The sequence below is a fragment of the Tachysurus vachellii genome, chromosome 2 (genome assembly GCF_030014155.1).
Source record: "Tachysurus vachellii isolate PV-2020 chromosome 2, HZAU_Pvac_v1, whole genome shotgun sequence".
In the NCBI taxonomy this organism is placed as follows: domain Eukaryota; kingdom Metazoa; phylum Chordata; class Actinopteri; order Siluriformes; family Bagridae; genus Tachysurus; species Tachysurus vachellii.
This window is the reverse complement of record NC_083461.1, coordinates 26852932-26870992: the sequence shown is the minus strand read 5'-3', so window position 1 is coordinate 26870992 and position 18061 is coordinate 26852932. Positions and strand designations below refer to the sequence as shown.

At 42.5% G+C, this 18061-nt stretch overlaps 1 protein-coding gene across 1 annotated transcript; it reads right to left on the bottom strand.

The window, feature by feature from the left end:
* Nucleotides 1-872: 872 nt before the first annotated feature.
* Nucleotides 873-13721, bottom strand: tacr3a (tachykinin receptor 3a). Its single transcript, XM_060864078.1, has 5 exons — nucleotides 13354-13721; nucleotides 9768-9956; nucleotides 8889-9039; nucleotides 2291-2487; nucleotides 873-1170 (listed from the first exon to the last, which is right to left on the bottom strand). The coding sequence occupies exons 1-5, from the start codon at nucleotides 13719-13721 to the stop codon at nucleotides 873-875; spliced, it is 1203 nt and encodes a 400-aa protein (XP_060720061.1).
* Between the last annotated feature and the right edge of the window lie 4340 nt (nucleotides 13722-18061).

The window sequence follows — 18061 nt, the reverse complement described above, 5'->3', positions numbered from 1 at the left end:
AGTTATAGAGAGAGAGTTATACAGAGAGAAAGAGACAGAGAGAAAGAGAGAGAGAGAGACAGAGTGAAAGAGAGAGAGAGACAGAGTGAGAGAGAGAGAGAGAGTGATAGAGAGAAAGAGAGAGAGACAGAGTGTGAGAGAGAGAGTGATAGAGAGAGTTATAGAGAGAGAGACAGAGTGAGAGAGAGAGAGAAAGAGACAGAGACAAAGAGAGAGAGAGAGAGAGAGAGAGGAATGAGACGCTTACTCTACCTTTACTGTGAAGGTTTTTCTAGCAGTTTAGGGAACTGCTAGAAACTTTAGCGAACTTTAGGGAAATGTCGATCTTATCTCTTTCTTTTTTTTTCACGTAAAAAGCAGGAGTTATCAAAAGAGATGCTTGTTTGGGCTAAAAGATTCTGGAGCAACACTGAGCCATGATAACAAACCCACAGAGAGTCTTATCAAGGCTGCTTTTCTCGTTCTTGTTACAATAACAATAAGCAAAACCACCAAGGAAGCAGACGGATGAATAAATCAGATTTTTTCCCCACATGCCTTCACACTGCGGTTGTTTAATTAGTGATATAACAAAACATGGCGGTTTTGTCCTTCAGTGATGAAAATGAACATGGAGCAACAAGATCTCAGGCCAAACGTGTACAATTGGAACATTTTACCTCATGAAAACTTTTGTTCTTTATGTTATCAACTTAATCGCATAAACATTTGTACAAATGCTAACAAAAGCCACCAGTGTTGGTGCTTCGTGCTAATTTCATGCTAAGGTTATGAGATCCCATGAACCTCTCACAGTCTTGATGTTAAAGCATAATGGCAGTGAAACGAGTCTGATGAATCCGATCAGAACTCTTACGAATAAGCGAGTGTGGTTAGCAGAAGTCATCGCGAGGGTTGCTGGGCGCGTAGGTTGTGCTTCTCTTGGTGGCGTGAGAGCAGCCGTTGTGGGCGTGGCTGTGGTGGTGGTGCTGGTTGATGAGGCTCTTGCCTTTGGTGGAACCTTCTGTGGAATCGTTCATGACCATCATGGTGGTTTCCACACGTGACAACATGCACATGCTGCTCTGACGTGTTGCCTGCATGCGTGTAGCCTGCAGCTCCAGATCATCATAACTGGACAAGCGAACAAACGGACACCAGCGTAAAGCTCGCTTAAAACCTGCTCGGAACCTACGGGCAAGAAGAGATGAACGATAGAGTGATTATTTCTATGACAAAAAATAGCTACCATGAAAAGCCTGGCAATTAGTAATATTAAAAATGTATATAGTTTAGCTGAAAAACAGACGTCATGGTTCACTTTGATAAAGTTCATAAAATGAGCTGAGGAAATTTTCTCCCTGAACATCGTCACTGTTCCTGTGATGATACGTCATGGGTTTCTGATATCTACTGACACGACAGCTATTCTCAGACGTCTACGATCGCTGGGTTTATTTCAGTGTTTATTTTGTGCACCATTGTTCGTCCTTGAGGTCAATAAAGTTTGTCCATTTATTTATCAGTTTATCTAAATGGAAAAGACGTCATGTCTGTGCGACTCTGTGCCACTTCCTGTTCAGTTTTCTGTTTTGCTCACTGCTCTGATCAGCTCTGATCTCACTGGCTCCACGTTATTAATCTCATTATATCTCATTAGTGCCTCTATTTATTTCATTTAACTCGTTAGTCATTGAGATGGATTTCAGAGTTTCAGAGTTTATCGTATTTTGTGACTGCGATTTATTTCATCGCCCTGTGGTCTGACCCAAGCGTGGAACAGAGTTTAATCTAAAACAGACTCTAGTGAATAGATTCAGGGCCGGGGCTTCATATGAGATCAGACTGTGATGTCAGAGTCTGTGGCACAATTATAGTTAATATCTGATACTGAAAGGCGCATACTGGAAATGTTTAGCCAGTAAACCTGTGAGCTAAACTAGCTGGGAAATGATAGTTAGCTAGATAGTTAACTAAAGTTGAACAAATGGTGGTTGCCATGGCAACAGTGTATATAATACTGAAACACTTTGAAATCAGTGATGATGTAAAGTGAGACTTGGGTCCAGCTGTGAGTCTGAGCTAGCTGAATAGCAGTTCGCTAACCACTGGCCGGTTGGTGGACATGCTGCTGTTTTAATCCTATTTGTTTAGTAGGTTCTTGAGCAAACCTCTGCTCAATATTTTCTTTAAATTATTTTGGCTTTAATGAGTCAATTTAGCTGCTCTTTCAGCAGGCCGCCAGCAGGTTTTTGTTCCATTTCCCTTCCTAGAGGATTGTTAACAGTGATATCTCATGAGGACTCTGTACCTGCTGTTCAGGCAGCAGTAGATGATGGGGTTGTACATGGTGGAGCTCATGGCCAGCCACATGACTGACAGGTAGACCTGCTGGATAGACTTCTTCTTAGCCAGTGCCTTGTTCAGGCCAGTGATCAGGAAGTAGACATGATACGGCAGCCAGCAGATGGCAAAGGTCACGACTACGATGATCATCATCTTCACCACCTGGAGGGAACAGAATCACTAACATACATCATGCTGTGTGATTCAAAACAACAACAACAATAACTAAAAACCACTTTTCATGAAACACATCATCTGTCAGATCAACTGCACAACATCAACATTATACACCAATTAAGACGAAGGAAAGGGCAAATTAAGGACGCGGTCGTTTCTCAGCTGGAAAAAGTGGGCGGGATTAAATGCAAAAGCCATGAAAAATCCTGATTAGCGCATTGAGCTTACAGCAAGTGGCTTTTTTTAAAAAAAAAAGTCTCTAAAAAAGGAAACGATAAAATGAGAGGAAGCTGTATCCCTGTTGATAAATGAAAACTAATGTCAGTCCACAGAGAGTTTCATTCTAGCAGCAGTCACATCTATATGCTGGTGATGAGCTTCTTTCTGTCCAAACACCCAGACTCTTAAATTCAGCTGCTTATCAATAGCATCCATCATGTGTATTACCCAGAATGCTCACTGTCTGCATCATTGAGTGTGTATTGCTCTGCTGATTCCCACAATCTGCTCCAGCAATTCCCTGGTCAGCAAGCGTAACCCAAGTCATGTCTCTCTCTTTCTCTCTCTCTCTCTCTCTCTCTCTCTCTCTCTCTCTCTATATATATATATATATATATATATATATATATATATATATATATATATATATATATATATATATATATGTATATATATATATATATCTGTCTCTCTATCCCTCCCTCTCTGTCTATCTCTGTCTCTCTGTCTCTCTCTCTCTCTCTCTCTCTCTCTCTCTCCTTCTCTCTCTATCTCTCTCTGTGGAAATATGGGATGTAGAATTATCTCTGAGCACTTTAGTGTAAAATGTTGCATTCACTGAATGTCAGTGCATCAAGATAAACTACAGGAATTGGAAAAAAGCAGAATGCGCTGTCTGTAATGAGCAACTTCTGAAGCACTGTTTATTTAACACATGAAGAAGTTCAGAATGTTCAGGAAACATTCCAAAGCAGGAAGTAATCAGTTTTTAACCTTTTTTTCTTTTGATAAATAGACCGAATGCTAACAAACTACATTTGTACCACCTGACCTCCTTCTCCTTTCTGTATCCTTTTGTAGTCGACCAACATTTCACCTCATTCCCTGTTTCTAGATCTAATCCCTGCTGGGGTTTTCTCCCTCTCCAGCCCACCGGACTCAGCTGACATCAGCAGCTTCTCCACCAATCACCAATCTTCTGCTTTACACCAATTTGTGTCACAAAGAAACCTCTTGAGGTATTTTGTGCTTTCTCACATCTCCACTTCAAACTCTTTTCTGTTCTTTCCAAACTGCCCTTAAGTGCAGATGACAGTCCACTCGAAGACAGACATCTCTGTGCACTAATAACCTCTCGGCCGAGACGGCTTGTGTAAGGGTCACTAATGACCTCTTCTCTTTGCTATCTTTTGACTTGATGAGTCATGACATGTTTTTTCACTTGTTTTTTTCCCAACACAGTTTCACCCGAATTTCTGCTCATCTATGGTTTAAGTCATCACTTTGTGAGAGTCGACTGGATCAGGCATCTGTCACTGAAAATCCAAGCTCAAGTGTCCCATGATTAAAGGCGTTCCTCAAGGTTCAGCTCTCGGCCCGATCATCATCGTTGAATATATGTAAAAAATAAAACACTGCATATCATTTTGTCATGAGAAATGTATCAGTGACAGGGTGGTGAGATGAACCTGATTCACTGAGTCATCCTGGACTTGATTCCTTTCCTATAACTGACTTCATAAAACCTCGGAATCTGACACTGGACACTCCTTCATCCTTCATGTTCCTACAGTACATGATCCTTAAAACAAGCCTGTAGGTGGATAAGTGACTCTAAAATGACCCTAAATTAAATTGGTGTAAATGAGTGAACTGGTGTCCCATTCATCCATAGACTCCTTATCCACCAACAGGGTAAACCACAAATGAATGGATTTAGGAAGACAATGTCTTGGAATCAATTATGTAGAAGACTTGTAGCATTAGCTTCATAAATCCAGATTGAAATGCTTTCATTCTCCAAACTTTTTTCTTTGTGCACATGGTGTCTTTAAATGTATTCTATAAAGTGCAAAATCATACAATGTTTTTTTTTTCTCTGCTTGTGTTTGCTACTCACGTCTCTTCTCAGTCTAATGAATCCTGAACCCCTGAAATAATCACAAGCGTATTCAACATTCAGCTGCTAGAATATTCACACAGTTCCTGTTACAGCTACTATCTCCATCTCTCCATCTGTCTGCCTGCATCACCTGCAGGTTATCACATCCTCCTCCCAAGACTCTCAGAGATTTCCCTCACTTACAGCTCGGATGTTCTCAGGTTCTGTTCTGCTGGTGATCCCTGATGAGTGCGAGCTCTGTGGGACGTGTAATGTTCCAGTCCTCAGATCTTAGATTACAAATAGTTCCCACAAGATCTCCAGTGATCTTTTTATTCTTCAAAGAAGAATTTTTATTCTTCTGCATTCGTTTTATAAAAAAACGAATGCAGAAGGAGGTCAATAAATCATTATTCTGATGCAGGTCCAAAAAGCCAGCTTGTCTATACAGCCCTCTTTTACTGTCTTTTTATACACTCTCACATTATAGCCGAGGCAGGATCACAGCTGTAAACGAGCGCCATTAAACACGTAGCCTCGTATTTATCCGCTTTGCTAATCCACCGTCGTGTTTATCTGTCAGTCTGAGTCAATCCTGAGGATGTGCTTCATCCCTTCATCTCCTCAGACATCTGAAGGACAGATGTGTGAGGATCAGCATTCCATCGCTCGTCATCATCATCACCTCATTCTTTTTGTTTCTCTTCACTTTTCCCAGAAAGACTTCTTCCTTCTTTTAAAGTATTCATTCATTTATTACTCAGAAGGATAAAAACAGATTCAAAGGAGAGATGAAAAAGATGAAGAAAGAGAGGGATGACTGTCGAATGAATGTGATCGAAGGTGTGAATGCGTGAAAGAAAGAAAGAAACAAAGAAAGAAAGAAAGAAAGAAAGAAAGCAAGAATGTGACAGTGAAGGATGAGAAGAGACAAGGATGGAAAGAAGGAAGGAAGTAGCGCATAGCAGGAGGAAGGATGGATAAGAGGAAAGGACTTGTATCGTAGCAGATTCAGAGACATCGTAAAAAGCAGATCGGATATAAAATCATATGGTATTGTTATATTTAATACTGCATTTAATCATCATACTACATCATATCATATTAGTTCATTCTTATCGTCATATATAGAATTAAAATGTATCATATTATTTAAGAATCTGAGGTTGTTGCCCTTAAGTAAGCCCATTGTTGAACTGTCTCCCTGTCCATCATCCCGTCCCTTATCTGATTACTGCACTAATGAAGCTCATTACATTCTCAGCACTGTGCTAGCTCTCTTTAGCATAGAGAGTTCTCGGCTGGAGCGACAACACAGACACACCGTCACTAAACACCACCGCAAGCAGCTCTGACACACTACAAGCTCAGTCAGATCTGACCAGCGTGACTCAGAGGATTTCCACAACAAAATAATCAGTGCTCTTTCCTGATCCTCACACTAGCAGACCTCAGCAGTTCACAGAGTTCCTGTGTGCTTTACTAAAGCATTAGCTTCTAGCTGAGTGTTAATTTCCCTTCGACTCCACCTGACTGATGAGATTAATAATACAAGAACTCGAAAGGCAATTAGAGCAGTGATCAATTGGAGTTTCAGCACAGCCAATTTACCCTAAATGAGCTTTAATTCTCACTGGAGGAATCTGTAACATGCAGTTTGACGCTTTTGATTAAGTCTGAAGCGAACAGAAACACAGAGAAGGTGAAAAATGAACAGAAATATAATCAAGTGTCATTTTTATTAAATGAATTAATAAACACTCAGTTTATGTGTAGTTCTGAATTGGAGTGTATAATAAAGCTGTGTTGTGCAGCTGTTCTAGTCTCAGAGCTGCTGATAGAGAAGACACATCAGCACCTGAAGACCAATCAGAGTCCAAGACCAATCAGAGTCCACGACCAATCAGAGTCCACGACCAATCAGAGTCCACGACCAATCAGAGTCCATGACTATGAAGGAACAGAGAGGCGACACATTGTCCTGACAGCTTGTATACTCTTCAGAAACAGCTCATAAAAGTCAAAGCCAGGTCTGCTCCATCTCTGAGACGACTGAAAGGAAGGAAAAGATCTCAGGATCTGTGCGCTGTGTATGAGACTCGGGGAGAGAAAGTAGAAAGAGAGAGAGGAGAAAGAGAGAGAAAGAGATAGTTGAGAGAGAGAGAAATGAAGAGAGAGAAAGAAAGAGAGGGAGAGAGAGAGAGAGCTGTTCACACAAACAAATCTGAACCATGCGTCAGCTCCAGGACAGAGATTTCCTTCCCGCTCCTCACACTGATCAAAAAGAGACAGAGGAAGTGTCTTTATGTTAAAGACCTGGAGATGTTCTTCAGAGTGAACTCGGCTCTTCGTCTGATTAAGAACCGTTTCAGAGGAAGAACATGTTCCTGCTTTCACATCTTATTAATTATCCTCCAGAGTGGTGACGTTTAGTGAGTCTGAGACCTGTCTGCTTGTACTGCCATCTCCATCTCCCTCCACACACACACTCACACAGACACACACACACACAGACACAATGATTTACTAAGTAGCCTGTAATAGACAGAAGGAAAGGAACATTGTAGTGAGCTGGAGATTGTAGAGAAGTTCTCAGGCAATTCCAGCGAGTGTAATGGACGCCATTACTTTATCGAGCGTGACTGACAGCCGCTGATCAGAGAGGGACGTTATGCAGCGACCTCTGTTTGATTTCATTCTTTCTTTGTGTGTGTGTTAGGTGAAAAAGCAATAAAACCAGACAATATCCAGGATGAGATGCTGCCTGTGTCCCTGAATGCAAAGTGTTTTGATGGAGTTCATCAGTCCACTCGTTCCTCCATCCTGACAGCAGACCAGGAGAAGGTGGTGCAGCAGCACGCTCGCTTCAGAGTAATAAAATCCAGAGACACAAAAACCTTTTTAATGTTTTCTTACTTCTTGTGGTGTGTTTAGAAACCGAGGCTAAAGCATTGGCAATTGCATCAATCTCACTTTAGCTTCCGTCTGCGTGCAACTGTGCTGGGATTTAAACACAAAATGATGGAATGCCTGCAGAGAACAAATCGACTTCCCTCTCAGGTAAAGATGCTGCGTGTGATTTACTTTCACATCAAACCTGCTCCTGACTTCACACAGCACAGCTTTAGTGTGATAAAAACTTTAAATCATTTTAATTATCTCACATTGCAAACTTTTTTAGGGGCCACAGCACTAAGTGAGGATGAAACCCAAACCTCAGAATTCTCCTCCTCTCTTCAGGCAAGCTCCACCCACTTAGACTTCAAACTCATTTCCATAATATGCAAATCCTACAATTTGTGAAGCAGTTTCAGGATTTTTGGGCTGTGTGAACATGCTATGGATTAGCCACCACATGCTAATCCATTGTTAGGTGGAGATGTTGGGGCGGAGCTTAATTTAGTTAAACAGCTGTCACTCATGATTGGTCTCTCTGATGTTTGTGAGACGTCTCTTTTCATTTTTTATTCACAATAGAATGGTGTGTGCTACGCCGTCAACTTCATAATGAATGTTTAAAGATTTGCTAATTACTTCCTTGAGCATAATTAAAACCCACATCGCAGTGCTAATGAGATATCGTGTTCTCGTCTGACAGAGACTGGTCTTGGAAAGAGACAATCGTCACGAGGTGCGGCTTCAAAGAGAAGAAAGGAAGGCAGGCACTCATCCTGGATCGCTCTACTCCAAAAACAATCAGCCAGGCTCATTTTGAAGGAACTGGTGCTGTAGAGCTCTCCAGGCGGTGCTCGGCTGTCTGAGGGCTGTGGATGAGGTTCTGCAGTAACACTTACAGTCAGGTGAGAACTAAAGAGAAGTGAAGAGAAGGTAAGAGCTCTCATGTGGAGAGAAGACTGCAGGAAATATCTTCAGCTCCAAGACTAGACGAGACAAGATCGCTGTCGCTGGTTTCACTGGGGCTCTAAGGGAGTTTTCCACAAGCCACATGGAAATAGTCAAACTGCTAAAATGTTGTCGGTCATGAATGTTAGTTAGCATTAATGATGGTGCATGTGCTACATCGCTACCTACAAAAATGCTAACGCTGATGGGAAATGTTTTGGAATTGCATTTGTGCAAAACATGATCTATACTCAGCAGAATCATGTTCAGAAATATTGGCACCCTCTTCAAAAAAACCCAGAGAAATGCATTAGCTTTCATCGTGCATCTGTACAAACGGTGTCTGTTTACATCTACACGCTGTGTCCCTATTTGTTTCTGCTAATTTTTATTGTAATCTGATTTCAAATCAGCAGCATCGGAGAGCAGTTTAGCCACCGACCTTCCTCTTGGAGCGTAGCTGTCCGTGATAATTGTCTGACGAGTCTCCAGGGATTGCTCCACCCCACAGGGTCACACCAATGATGGTGTATGTGATTCCCATCACCACCAGTGGCAGCATGTAGACCAGCAACATCACAATGATATGATACCTGTCAAAGCACAGAAAGAAATAAAAAACAAATGATTAGATCAGAAGAGAGAAAGGATCAGATATTTACAATAAGGTACAGAGTATCAGAAGTTCAGAAGTCTAGCCTCTAGATCAGAAGTGGGAAATAAACTCATACAAAAAGGTAAAGAAGGTTAAAGTTACGTAAAGCTTCGATTTAAAGACCATCGCTTCTGTTCATTCTGAAGAGTAACATCATTAACATCATTAATCAAAGTCATCCATGTAGAAGCTGTTCACACAGTTCATAACTCTTAACTAGCCAAAGAACCCATGAGGAACTAGTTAGTTTATGTAAAACCAAATACAAAACCTTCTTTACTCTCCATGTGTGATGCCTAGGCTGAATTTGCATGCTGGAATGTGATTGGCTGTTACACTTTGTGACACAATAACACTTGTCTATCAACAATTCAAGTTTCTATTGGGTAAAGAATAACTCATCAGACTTTTTATTCATTTATAGTTACGTCTAATGTCTACGTTATGAGTTGTTGTTGCTGACGCTGGAGACTCCTTCCATAAATGTACATAAATAAACGTCTCCTTCCTTTATGAAAACTTCACACTAATGAATTTTTAAACATATGCATTCCTGTGAATGAGCTGTTGCTATAGAAACGATAACACATAAGTACAGGTGCATTAATATCAACTTAAACAACAGAACTCAGAACAATCAGAATTCAGGATGTAGGTGATTCTCACATGAAGGGGTCATCCTCGGGTTGAGGCCACGCTACGTAACACAGAGTCCTCTTGGGTAATTTCCTGACGGTGGAGAAGAAGCAGAGCGGGAATGCCAGGACCACAGCCAACACCCAGATACACACGATCACTACTTTAGTGGCCGTGGCTGAGAGATGAGGCTTGAGCGGGTGGATTATAGCCATATACCTGTCCACACACACACACACACACAGAAGAAGAAGACATATGAATAAAAGGAAATGTTCTTCTGGAGCCTTCAGGGGAAATATTCACACATTTTATCACATTTTATTCTATTTAATTTTTTTTCCACCATTTTGTGGAATTTGTCTGTTGTGCAGCGACTCATGAAAGAACACTGATTCTTTGCCAGTGCACAAGCATCCGAAAGACCACTCACACACACACACACACACACACACTCACACACACACACACACAGAGCACATGCCTCATCACTACATTTGAAAGCTGACGGTGCCTGAAAGTGGAAAACGCAATTACACGACATCAAAGCTTTTAAATTCCTTCGTCTTAACAAAAGAAAACAAACCCTCAGGCACATGTTGTTTAAATATTTCCTCCTCTTCACTCTGATTCCACATCCAGCTGTTTACATCAAAACTCTTCACATTCTTCTCATTTGGAGATGAAGCTTTGGAGGAGAAGAGAGAGGAGAGGAGAAGAGAAGGAGAGGAGAGGAGAGGAGAGGAGGCGTGGAGGAGAGGAGAGGAGAGGAGAGGAGAGAAGAGAAGAGAAGAGAAGAGAAGAGAAGAGAAGAGAAGAGAAGGAGAGGAGGAGTGGAGGAGAGGAGGGGGAGAGGATAGAGGAGGAGAGGAGGAGAGGAGAGGAGAGGAGGAGTGGAGGAGAGGAGAGAAGAGAAGAGAAGGAGAGGAGAGGAGGAGTGGAGGAGAGGAGGGGGAGAGGAGAGGAGGAGTGGAAGAGAGGAGAGGAGGAGAGGAGGAGTGGAGGAGAGGAGGGGGAGAGGAGAGAGGAGGAGAGGAGAGGAGGAGTGGAAGAGAGGAGAGGAGGAGTGGAGGAGAGGAGAGGAGGAGAGGAGAGGTGGAGAGAAGAGGAGAGAAGAGGAGAGGAGGAGAGGAGAGGAGGGGAAGAGGAGAGGAGCGGAGAGGAGGAGAGGAGAGGGGAGGAGAGAAGGAGAAGAGAGGAGGAGAGGAGAGGAGAGGAGGAGAGGAGAGGAGGGGAGGAGATGTTCCACATGATGAGGTTTAATCTGAGCTGTTTGGAGTTAAATGAAATGTGACGTAAAAATCAATGTTGTACGGTGGCCGAGAAGTGCAAAACACATTAACAAATCCAAAAACAAATTAACAAATCCGAAAACACTTTAACAAACCCGAAAACACAACGACAATTCAGATAACCCGGCAGAGGTTGGTATAGTTTGTGATTGGACAAGACACCTGTCACTCAAGGTATACATGAAGTTCAACAGTCTGCCGCAGGGAAAGTTGGAATGGATGGATGGAATGGATTACTGTGGATTAATTCTGTTATTTTCTTATATTTAAACGGAGAACTTTACACATTACACATATAGATTCCATACCTGTATATCTTGAGTGACAGGTGTCTTGTCCAATGATCGGTAAGTTTCCATTCAAAAACGATACCTACTGTTTCCGGGTTGTCTGATTTGTTAATGTGTTTTCGGATTTGTTAATTTGTTTTGCACTTCTCGGCCACCGTAATGTTGCGCTGAAGAACACTGATTGAGTAAATGTTCACGTGTGCAAGAGTGTTAATGAAGACGTTCACGTGTGAAGGAGTGTTAATGAACATGTCCACGTGTGCAAGAGTGTTAATGAAGATGTCCACGTGTGCAGGAGTGTTAATGAAGACGTTCACATGTGCAGGAGTGTTAATGAAGATGTCCACGTGTGCAGGAGTGTTAATGAAGACGTTCACGTCGATGAAACCTGACAGAGACCTGAGCTAAAACCCTCCTGTACCTGAGAGCAACAACCCTGATCTAATACTCCTGCTCTATTACCACACTAATATCTCATCAGCTCCTGTGTTAATTAAACCTCTCACACACACACACACACACTCACACTTTGTGCTCTGTAATTGGTTTGTTTGTTACTTTGCAGTAATTTGAGTGTGATAGTCAGATGATGAAGTTTATACATCACCATCGCCAACTTCACAGATCTACAACAGCAATAGCAAAAAATAGCTCATTGTCATCATCATCATCATCATCATCATCATCATCATCATCATCATCATCATCATACTCTCACACTGCTCACTTCAGCATCACAGTGTCTATATAACTCATTAGTCTGCTATCAGGAGACACTTCGACCACCATCACATCCTCATCTGTGATTTAATAAAGTGGCCTCACTGGAGCTCAGAGATGTAGAGAATCCCTAACAACATCCCTTAACACCTCACTGTAGAGGTTTCTGTTATATCATGAATATAAAGCGTCGTACATCTCCAAGGTGATAAACTCCAGAATTTGGCGTAATGACTTGCAGAAGCTTCTGTTTGGCTCATGGTCATAATTAGGAGTGCATTATGAGAATGTAACAAACAGCTCTATCTCACAAACACACTGTATGTGAATGTACAATGTACAACTGTATGTGAATGTGAAGGCTCAACATTGCACATAAGAAAGAAGCTCTTCCAATTTACAAACAAAACCACAGGAATAGTAAAAAAAAAATGTAGATAGAAAATAGAATAGAAAATGTTTATTTTTAAACTTCTAACTCTTTTTTCAATTGTTTTTTTTTTTTTAAGAGAGATAATGTCCCCTTTACAGAAGCTCCAGATGTCTATACACCACCCAGTAGGTCAAATCTCTACAGTGTGTTTCAATCAGAGAAATAATTGTGTGTCCCCGTTGAGACATTGCTGCTGCTTCTGTACTGACAGCACACACCTGCTGCGGCAGTTTGTGTGTGTGTGTGTGTGTGTGTGTGTGATAGTAATCTCAGCCCCTGGGGATTTGGTAAATAAATAATTAGGGCTGGATAATGTGGGATAATCTGAGCATCTTCACGGTCCTCTTCATCAGGAACCACAAACACACTCACGGTGTGTGATGGGGAAAATATTAAAAGATTGATGTGCCAATAAAATGGTAGCAGATTCAGGAAACCCTTCAAGCACACACACACACACACACACACGCACACACACACGCACGCACAGACACACACACACACACACATGAAAATACAACACATTTTAAACACTGTTAAAATGTTATTAAATATTCATTTGCATTCATCTTAGCACACACACACACACACACACACACACACACGCACCCGCATGCACACACACGCACACACACACCCACACCCACCCACACCCACACACAGAATGTACCACAACCCAAATCATCTCTCCCTCTCTCTCTCTCTCTCTCTCTGCATGTATATATATATATATATATATATATATATATATATATATATATATATATATATATATATATATATATATATATAGTTGTAAGTAGCTGTAACCTTGTTGCTGCATTAAGCCCTGGAGTCTGGCACCGAGCGCGCGCGCAGAAACATAGAAACGGAACCCCTACCTGTCCACAGAGATGGCGGTCATGGAGTAGATGCTGGCGAACACCGAGGTGACCGGGAAAAAGTTGTGGAACTTGCAGTACGCCTCTCCGAAGTACCAGTCCCCGTGCGCTGCGTAAATGAAGTTAATGAGCGTGTTAAACGCGGCCATGGAGGCGTCGGAGAAGGCGAGGTTCAGCAGGAAGTAGTTAGTGACGGTCCGCATCCTGCGGTGAGCCACAATGATCCACATGACCACCAGGTTCCCGAACACGGCCACCGTCAGGATGGAGCTGTACGCCACCGACCACAGAGCCACGCGCCACGGCGGCTGCGCGAACTGATTGGTCCAATTCCCGGTCACGTTGGAAGCGTTCTGCGAGAGAACCATTTCGAGGATGAAAAAGAAGCAACGAAATGATAATAGGAAGTTTGAAAACGTGATATAATGCGCAGAAAAGAGCTCCGGAGAGCGCGGATACTCTGGGAGGTGCACCGGCTACGCGCGTCGAGCGCAAAAAAAAATCCAAAACTGGTGAGATGTGATGAACCTGGACAAGTGGAGAAGTGCAGGAGGAGGAATGATGCGCTGAAGAGATGGAGACAGGACTAATCCGTGAGTTGCCTGATACTGAGAGCCTCTCTGCATCTCTCTCACTCTCGTTGTCAGTGTGTGTGACGCGTTTGCGCAACCGCAGGAGAGAAAGAGGGGAAAATTCGTCTGATTGATTGTAACTCGGCCGCTGACACATAGGAACAAGTTCAGATGGGCTTCAATCGATCCTGCATTAGGATTAGATAATCACTTCATTACAGCACACAGAGTAGAGATGGAAAAAAAAAACTAATTCTCCCTGAATGATCATGCATGAAGGAATTTGGGAATTAAGGCAGAAGGCTTCTAAAGGAAGAAATCATTGTTAATATATTTAATCTTTTCAGTGCAAGGTGATTATATTTAATTAATCAATTAATTAAATTTTTTTTTTTTTTAAGCGAAAAATACATTTCAGAAAAATATGCAAATTCCAGCTCATTTTTAATCATTCAAATGACATTACACTTTTTTCAATTCTCGTAAAACACTGATCATGTTTCTTCTTCTTCTTTCGGCTTTTCCCTTCAGGGGTCGCCACAGCGAATCATCTCTCTCCACCTATCCCTATCTTCTGCATCCTCAACACTTGCACCCACTAGCTTCAAATCCTCATTAATTACATCCATATACCTCCTCTTTGGCCTTCCTCTTTGCCTCCTGCCTGGCAGCTCCATGTCCAACATTCTCCTACCAATATACTCACTCTCCCTCCTCTGAACATGTCCACATGTTTTAATCTTGCCTCCCTAACTTTGTCCCCCAAACGTCCAACATGGGCTGTCCCTCTGATGTACTCATTCCTAATCCTGTCCAATCTTGTCACTCCCAAAGAGAACCTCAACATCTTCAGTTCGGCTACCTCTAGCTCTGACTCCTGTCTCTTCTTCAGTGACACTGTCTCTAAAGCATACAGCATGGCCGGTCTCACCACTGTCCTGTACACCTTCCCCTTGATTCTTGCTGATATTTTCCTATCACACAGAACTCCTGACACCTTTCTCCACCTACTCCATCCTGCCTGCACTCGCTTTACTTCTTTCCCACTCTCTCCATTACTCTGGACTGTTGACCCCAAGTACTTAAACTCCTGTACCTTCTTCACCTCTTCACCCTGTAACCTTACTGTTCCACTTCCCTCCCTTTCATTCACACACATGTACTCAGTCTTACTACGACTGACTTTCATTCCTCTTCTCTCCAGCGCAAACTCCTCCACTCCTCCACCTGCTCCCTGCTCTCACTACAGATCACAATGTCATCTGCAAACATCATCGTCCAAGGAGACTCCTGTCTGACCTCCTCTGACAACTGGTCCATCACTATAGCAAACAGGAAGGGGCTCAGAGCCGATCCCTGATGCAGTCCCACCTCCACTGTGAACTCCTCTGTCTGACCTACAGCACACCTCACCACTGTCCTGATCCTCTCATACATGTCCTGCACCACTCTGACATACTTCTCTGCTACTCCTGACTTCCTCATACAGTACCACAGCTCTTCTCTTGACACCCTGTCATACGCTTTCTCTAAGTCTACAAACACACAGTGCAACTCCCTCTGACCATCCATATACTTCTCTATCAACATTCTCAGAGCAAAAATTGCATCTGTTGTGCTCTTTCTGGGCATGAAGCCATACTGCTGCTCACAAATTTCCACCACCTTCCTTAACCTAGCTTCCACTACTCTTTCCCACAACTTCATTGTATGGCTCATCAACTTTATCCCCCTATAGTTGCTGCAACTCTGCACGTCACCCTTATTCTTAAAGATCGACACTAACACACTCCTTCTCCATTCCTCAGGCATCCTCTCACTTTCTAAAACCCTGTTGAACAAACTAGTTAAAAATTCCACTGCTGCCTCTCCTAGACACTTCCAGACCTCTACCGGGATGTCATCAGGACCAACTGCCTTTCCACTTTTCATCCTCTTCAAAGCCTTCCTGACTTCATGCTTTCTAATCTTATCTACTTCCTGTTCCACAGAGTTCACCCCTTCTACTCTTTTTTCCCTCTGATTTTCCTCATTCATCAGCTCCTCAGAGTATTCCTTCCATCTCCTCTGTACACTCTCCTCACTTGTGAGCACCCTTCCATCTCTATCCTTAATAATTCTAACTTGCTGCACATCCTTCCCATCTCGATCCCTCTGTCTAGCTAACCTGTACAAGTCCTTCTCTCCTTCTCTAGTGTCTAACCTAGTGTACAACTCGTCATATGCCTTCTGCTTGGCCTTAGACACCTCCCTCTTCACTCTGCGCTGTAACTCCTTGTATTCCTGTCTATTCTCTTCAGTCCTGTCCATATCCCACTCCTTCTTGGCTAATCTCTTCCTCTGGATACTATCCTGAACTTCCTCATTCCACCACCAAGTCTCCTTATCTTCTTTCCTCCTTCCAGATGACACACCCAGCACCTTTCTCCCTGTCTCCCTGATCACTTCTGCTGTAGTTTCCCAGTCATCTGGCAGCACTACCTGACCACCCATAGCCTGCCTCAACTTCTGTCTAAATTCCTCACAACATTCCTCCTTTTTCAGCTTCCAACATTGATCATGTTTATAGAATATAAATATATTAATACTCTGCTCACGACTTTTAGAGAATAAACGTACAATTCTGCACAAATCCCTGATCAGTTGTAGAACCTATTTATGAAGATCTGCTGTTTTAGAAAATCAGTCAGTCAGAATCAAGAACTAACAACTTTGGGATAAATAAATAAATAAATAAATAGCTCTTTAAAGAGACACAAATCACTCAGAATATGGGAGCGATTAGACAGAGAGAATAAAAGATGAGTGTAAACAGAATTTCCGCTCGTTTTAATGCTTTTAATATTTCTTCACGTATCAAATTACACCAGAGATAAATTCTTCTGCTTCCTCATCTGTATGGAGGTGTCTGTTACCTGCTTCTCCTTCAGGGAAACGTCCCACTGAGTCGCACCTCTGCAGCCGAGATAAGAAAAGGCCAAAAGGGGGAACCGAGAGATAGAGAGGGAGAGAGAGAGAGAGAGAGAGAGAGAGAGAGAGAGAGAGAGAGAGAGAGAGAGAGAGAGAGAGAGACGGGGGGAAGAGAGGGGGGCAGAGAGAGAGTGAGAGAGTGAGAGAGTGAGAGAGAGAGAGAGAGAGAGAGAGAGTGAGAGACAGAGAGAGAGAGGGAGAGAGAGAGAGGGCAGAGAGAGAGAAAGAGAGAGACAGAGTGAGAGAGAGAGCGAGAGAGAGAGATAGAGAGAGAGAGAGTGACAGAGAGAGAGAGAGAGAGACAGAGAGAGAGAGGAGGAGGAGGATGAGGATGAGATGCGCTGGCTGGCTGCTCCACTCTCACTGCCAGCCTGAGACTGAGAGAGGGTCATGTAACATGGCTTCAGAGTGGGCGGGGCATCAGCGGTGCTGCAGCACCTTGGAGGTACATGGAGGGTTCGACATTTTGAATGATCCAGGGAAAGAAACCTTTTTACATTAATGTGCCAAGATGTTTATTCATGTTCTGCTGAATTCTATGTGGAACATTATAACCAATCCTCAAAGAACCCGTGAAGAACGTATCAAGTACAGTGACATAGATTCATGTATTTTCGATGTGCTTCCCAATAAGAAAGAGGTCCAGGTGGAACCCTTTTTAGAAGCTCTGAGTCGTATTTGCCGTCTCGCCAAGGGAACATTTATAGGCTTAATGAGGAAGCCATCAACAAACTGTTTTTCTATAAGGAAAGGTTCTGAGTAGAACCCGTTTTAGAAGCTAAGTCTGTGCCTCATATTTACTAAGTTTATATGTACACACAGAGAAAAAAACGGCCTCTTCAGATGTTCTTCGTGGGTTCTTTGTATAATTCCAATGTATAATTATGAAGTTCTGTGGTAAAAGTGGTTCGAATTAAATCTCAGTAGAAGACGAGTGAATTAATACGTTTTTGGTATCTGGTAAAATCTTAGACTGAAGTAGGTTCTTGAAAGGTTCAAGGGTTTGTTAGATACTTAAGGGTTCTCTCTCCCCCCAAAATTTGAGTGTTTAATTGATAGAGAAAGGTTCTTGGCTTTCATAAAAAAAGGTTCTGCTTGGATATCCTCCTGATAGGAAACACCTCAGAACCCTTAATGGTCTTTTACAGAATAATCTCAATAAGGAT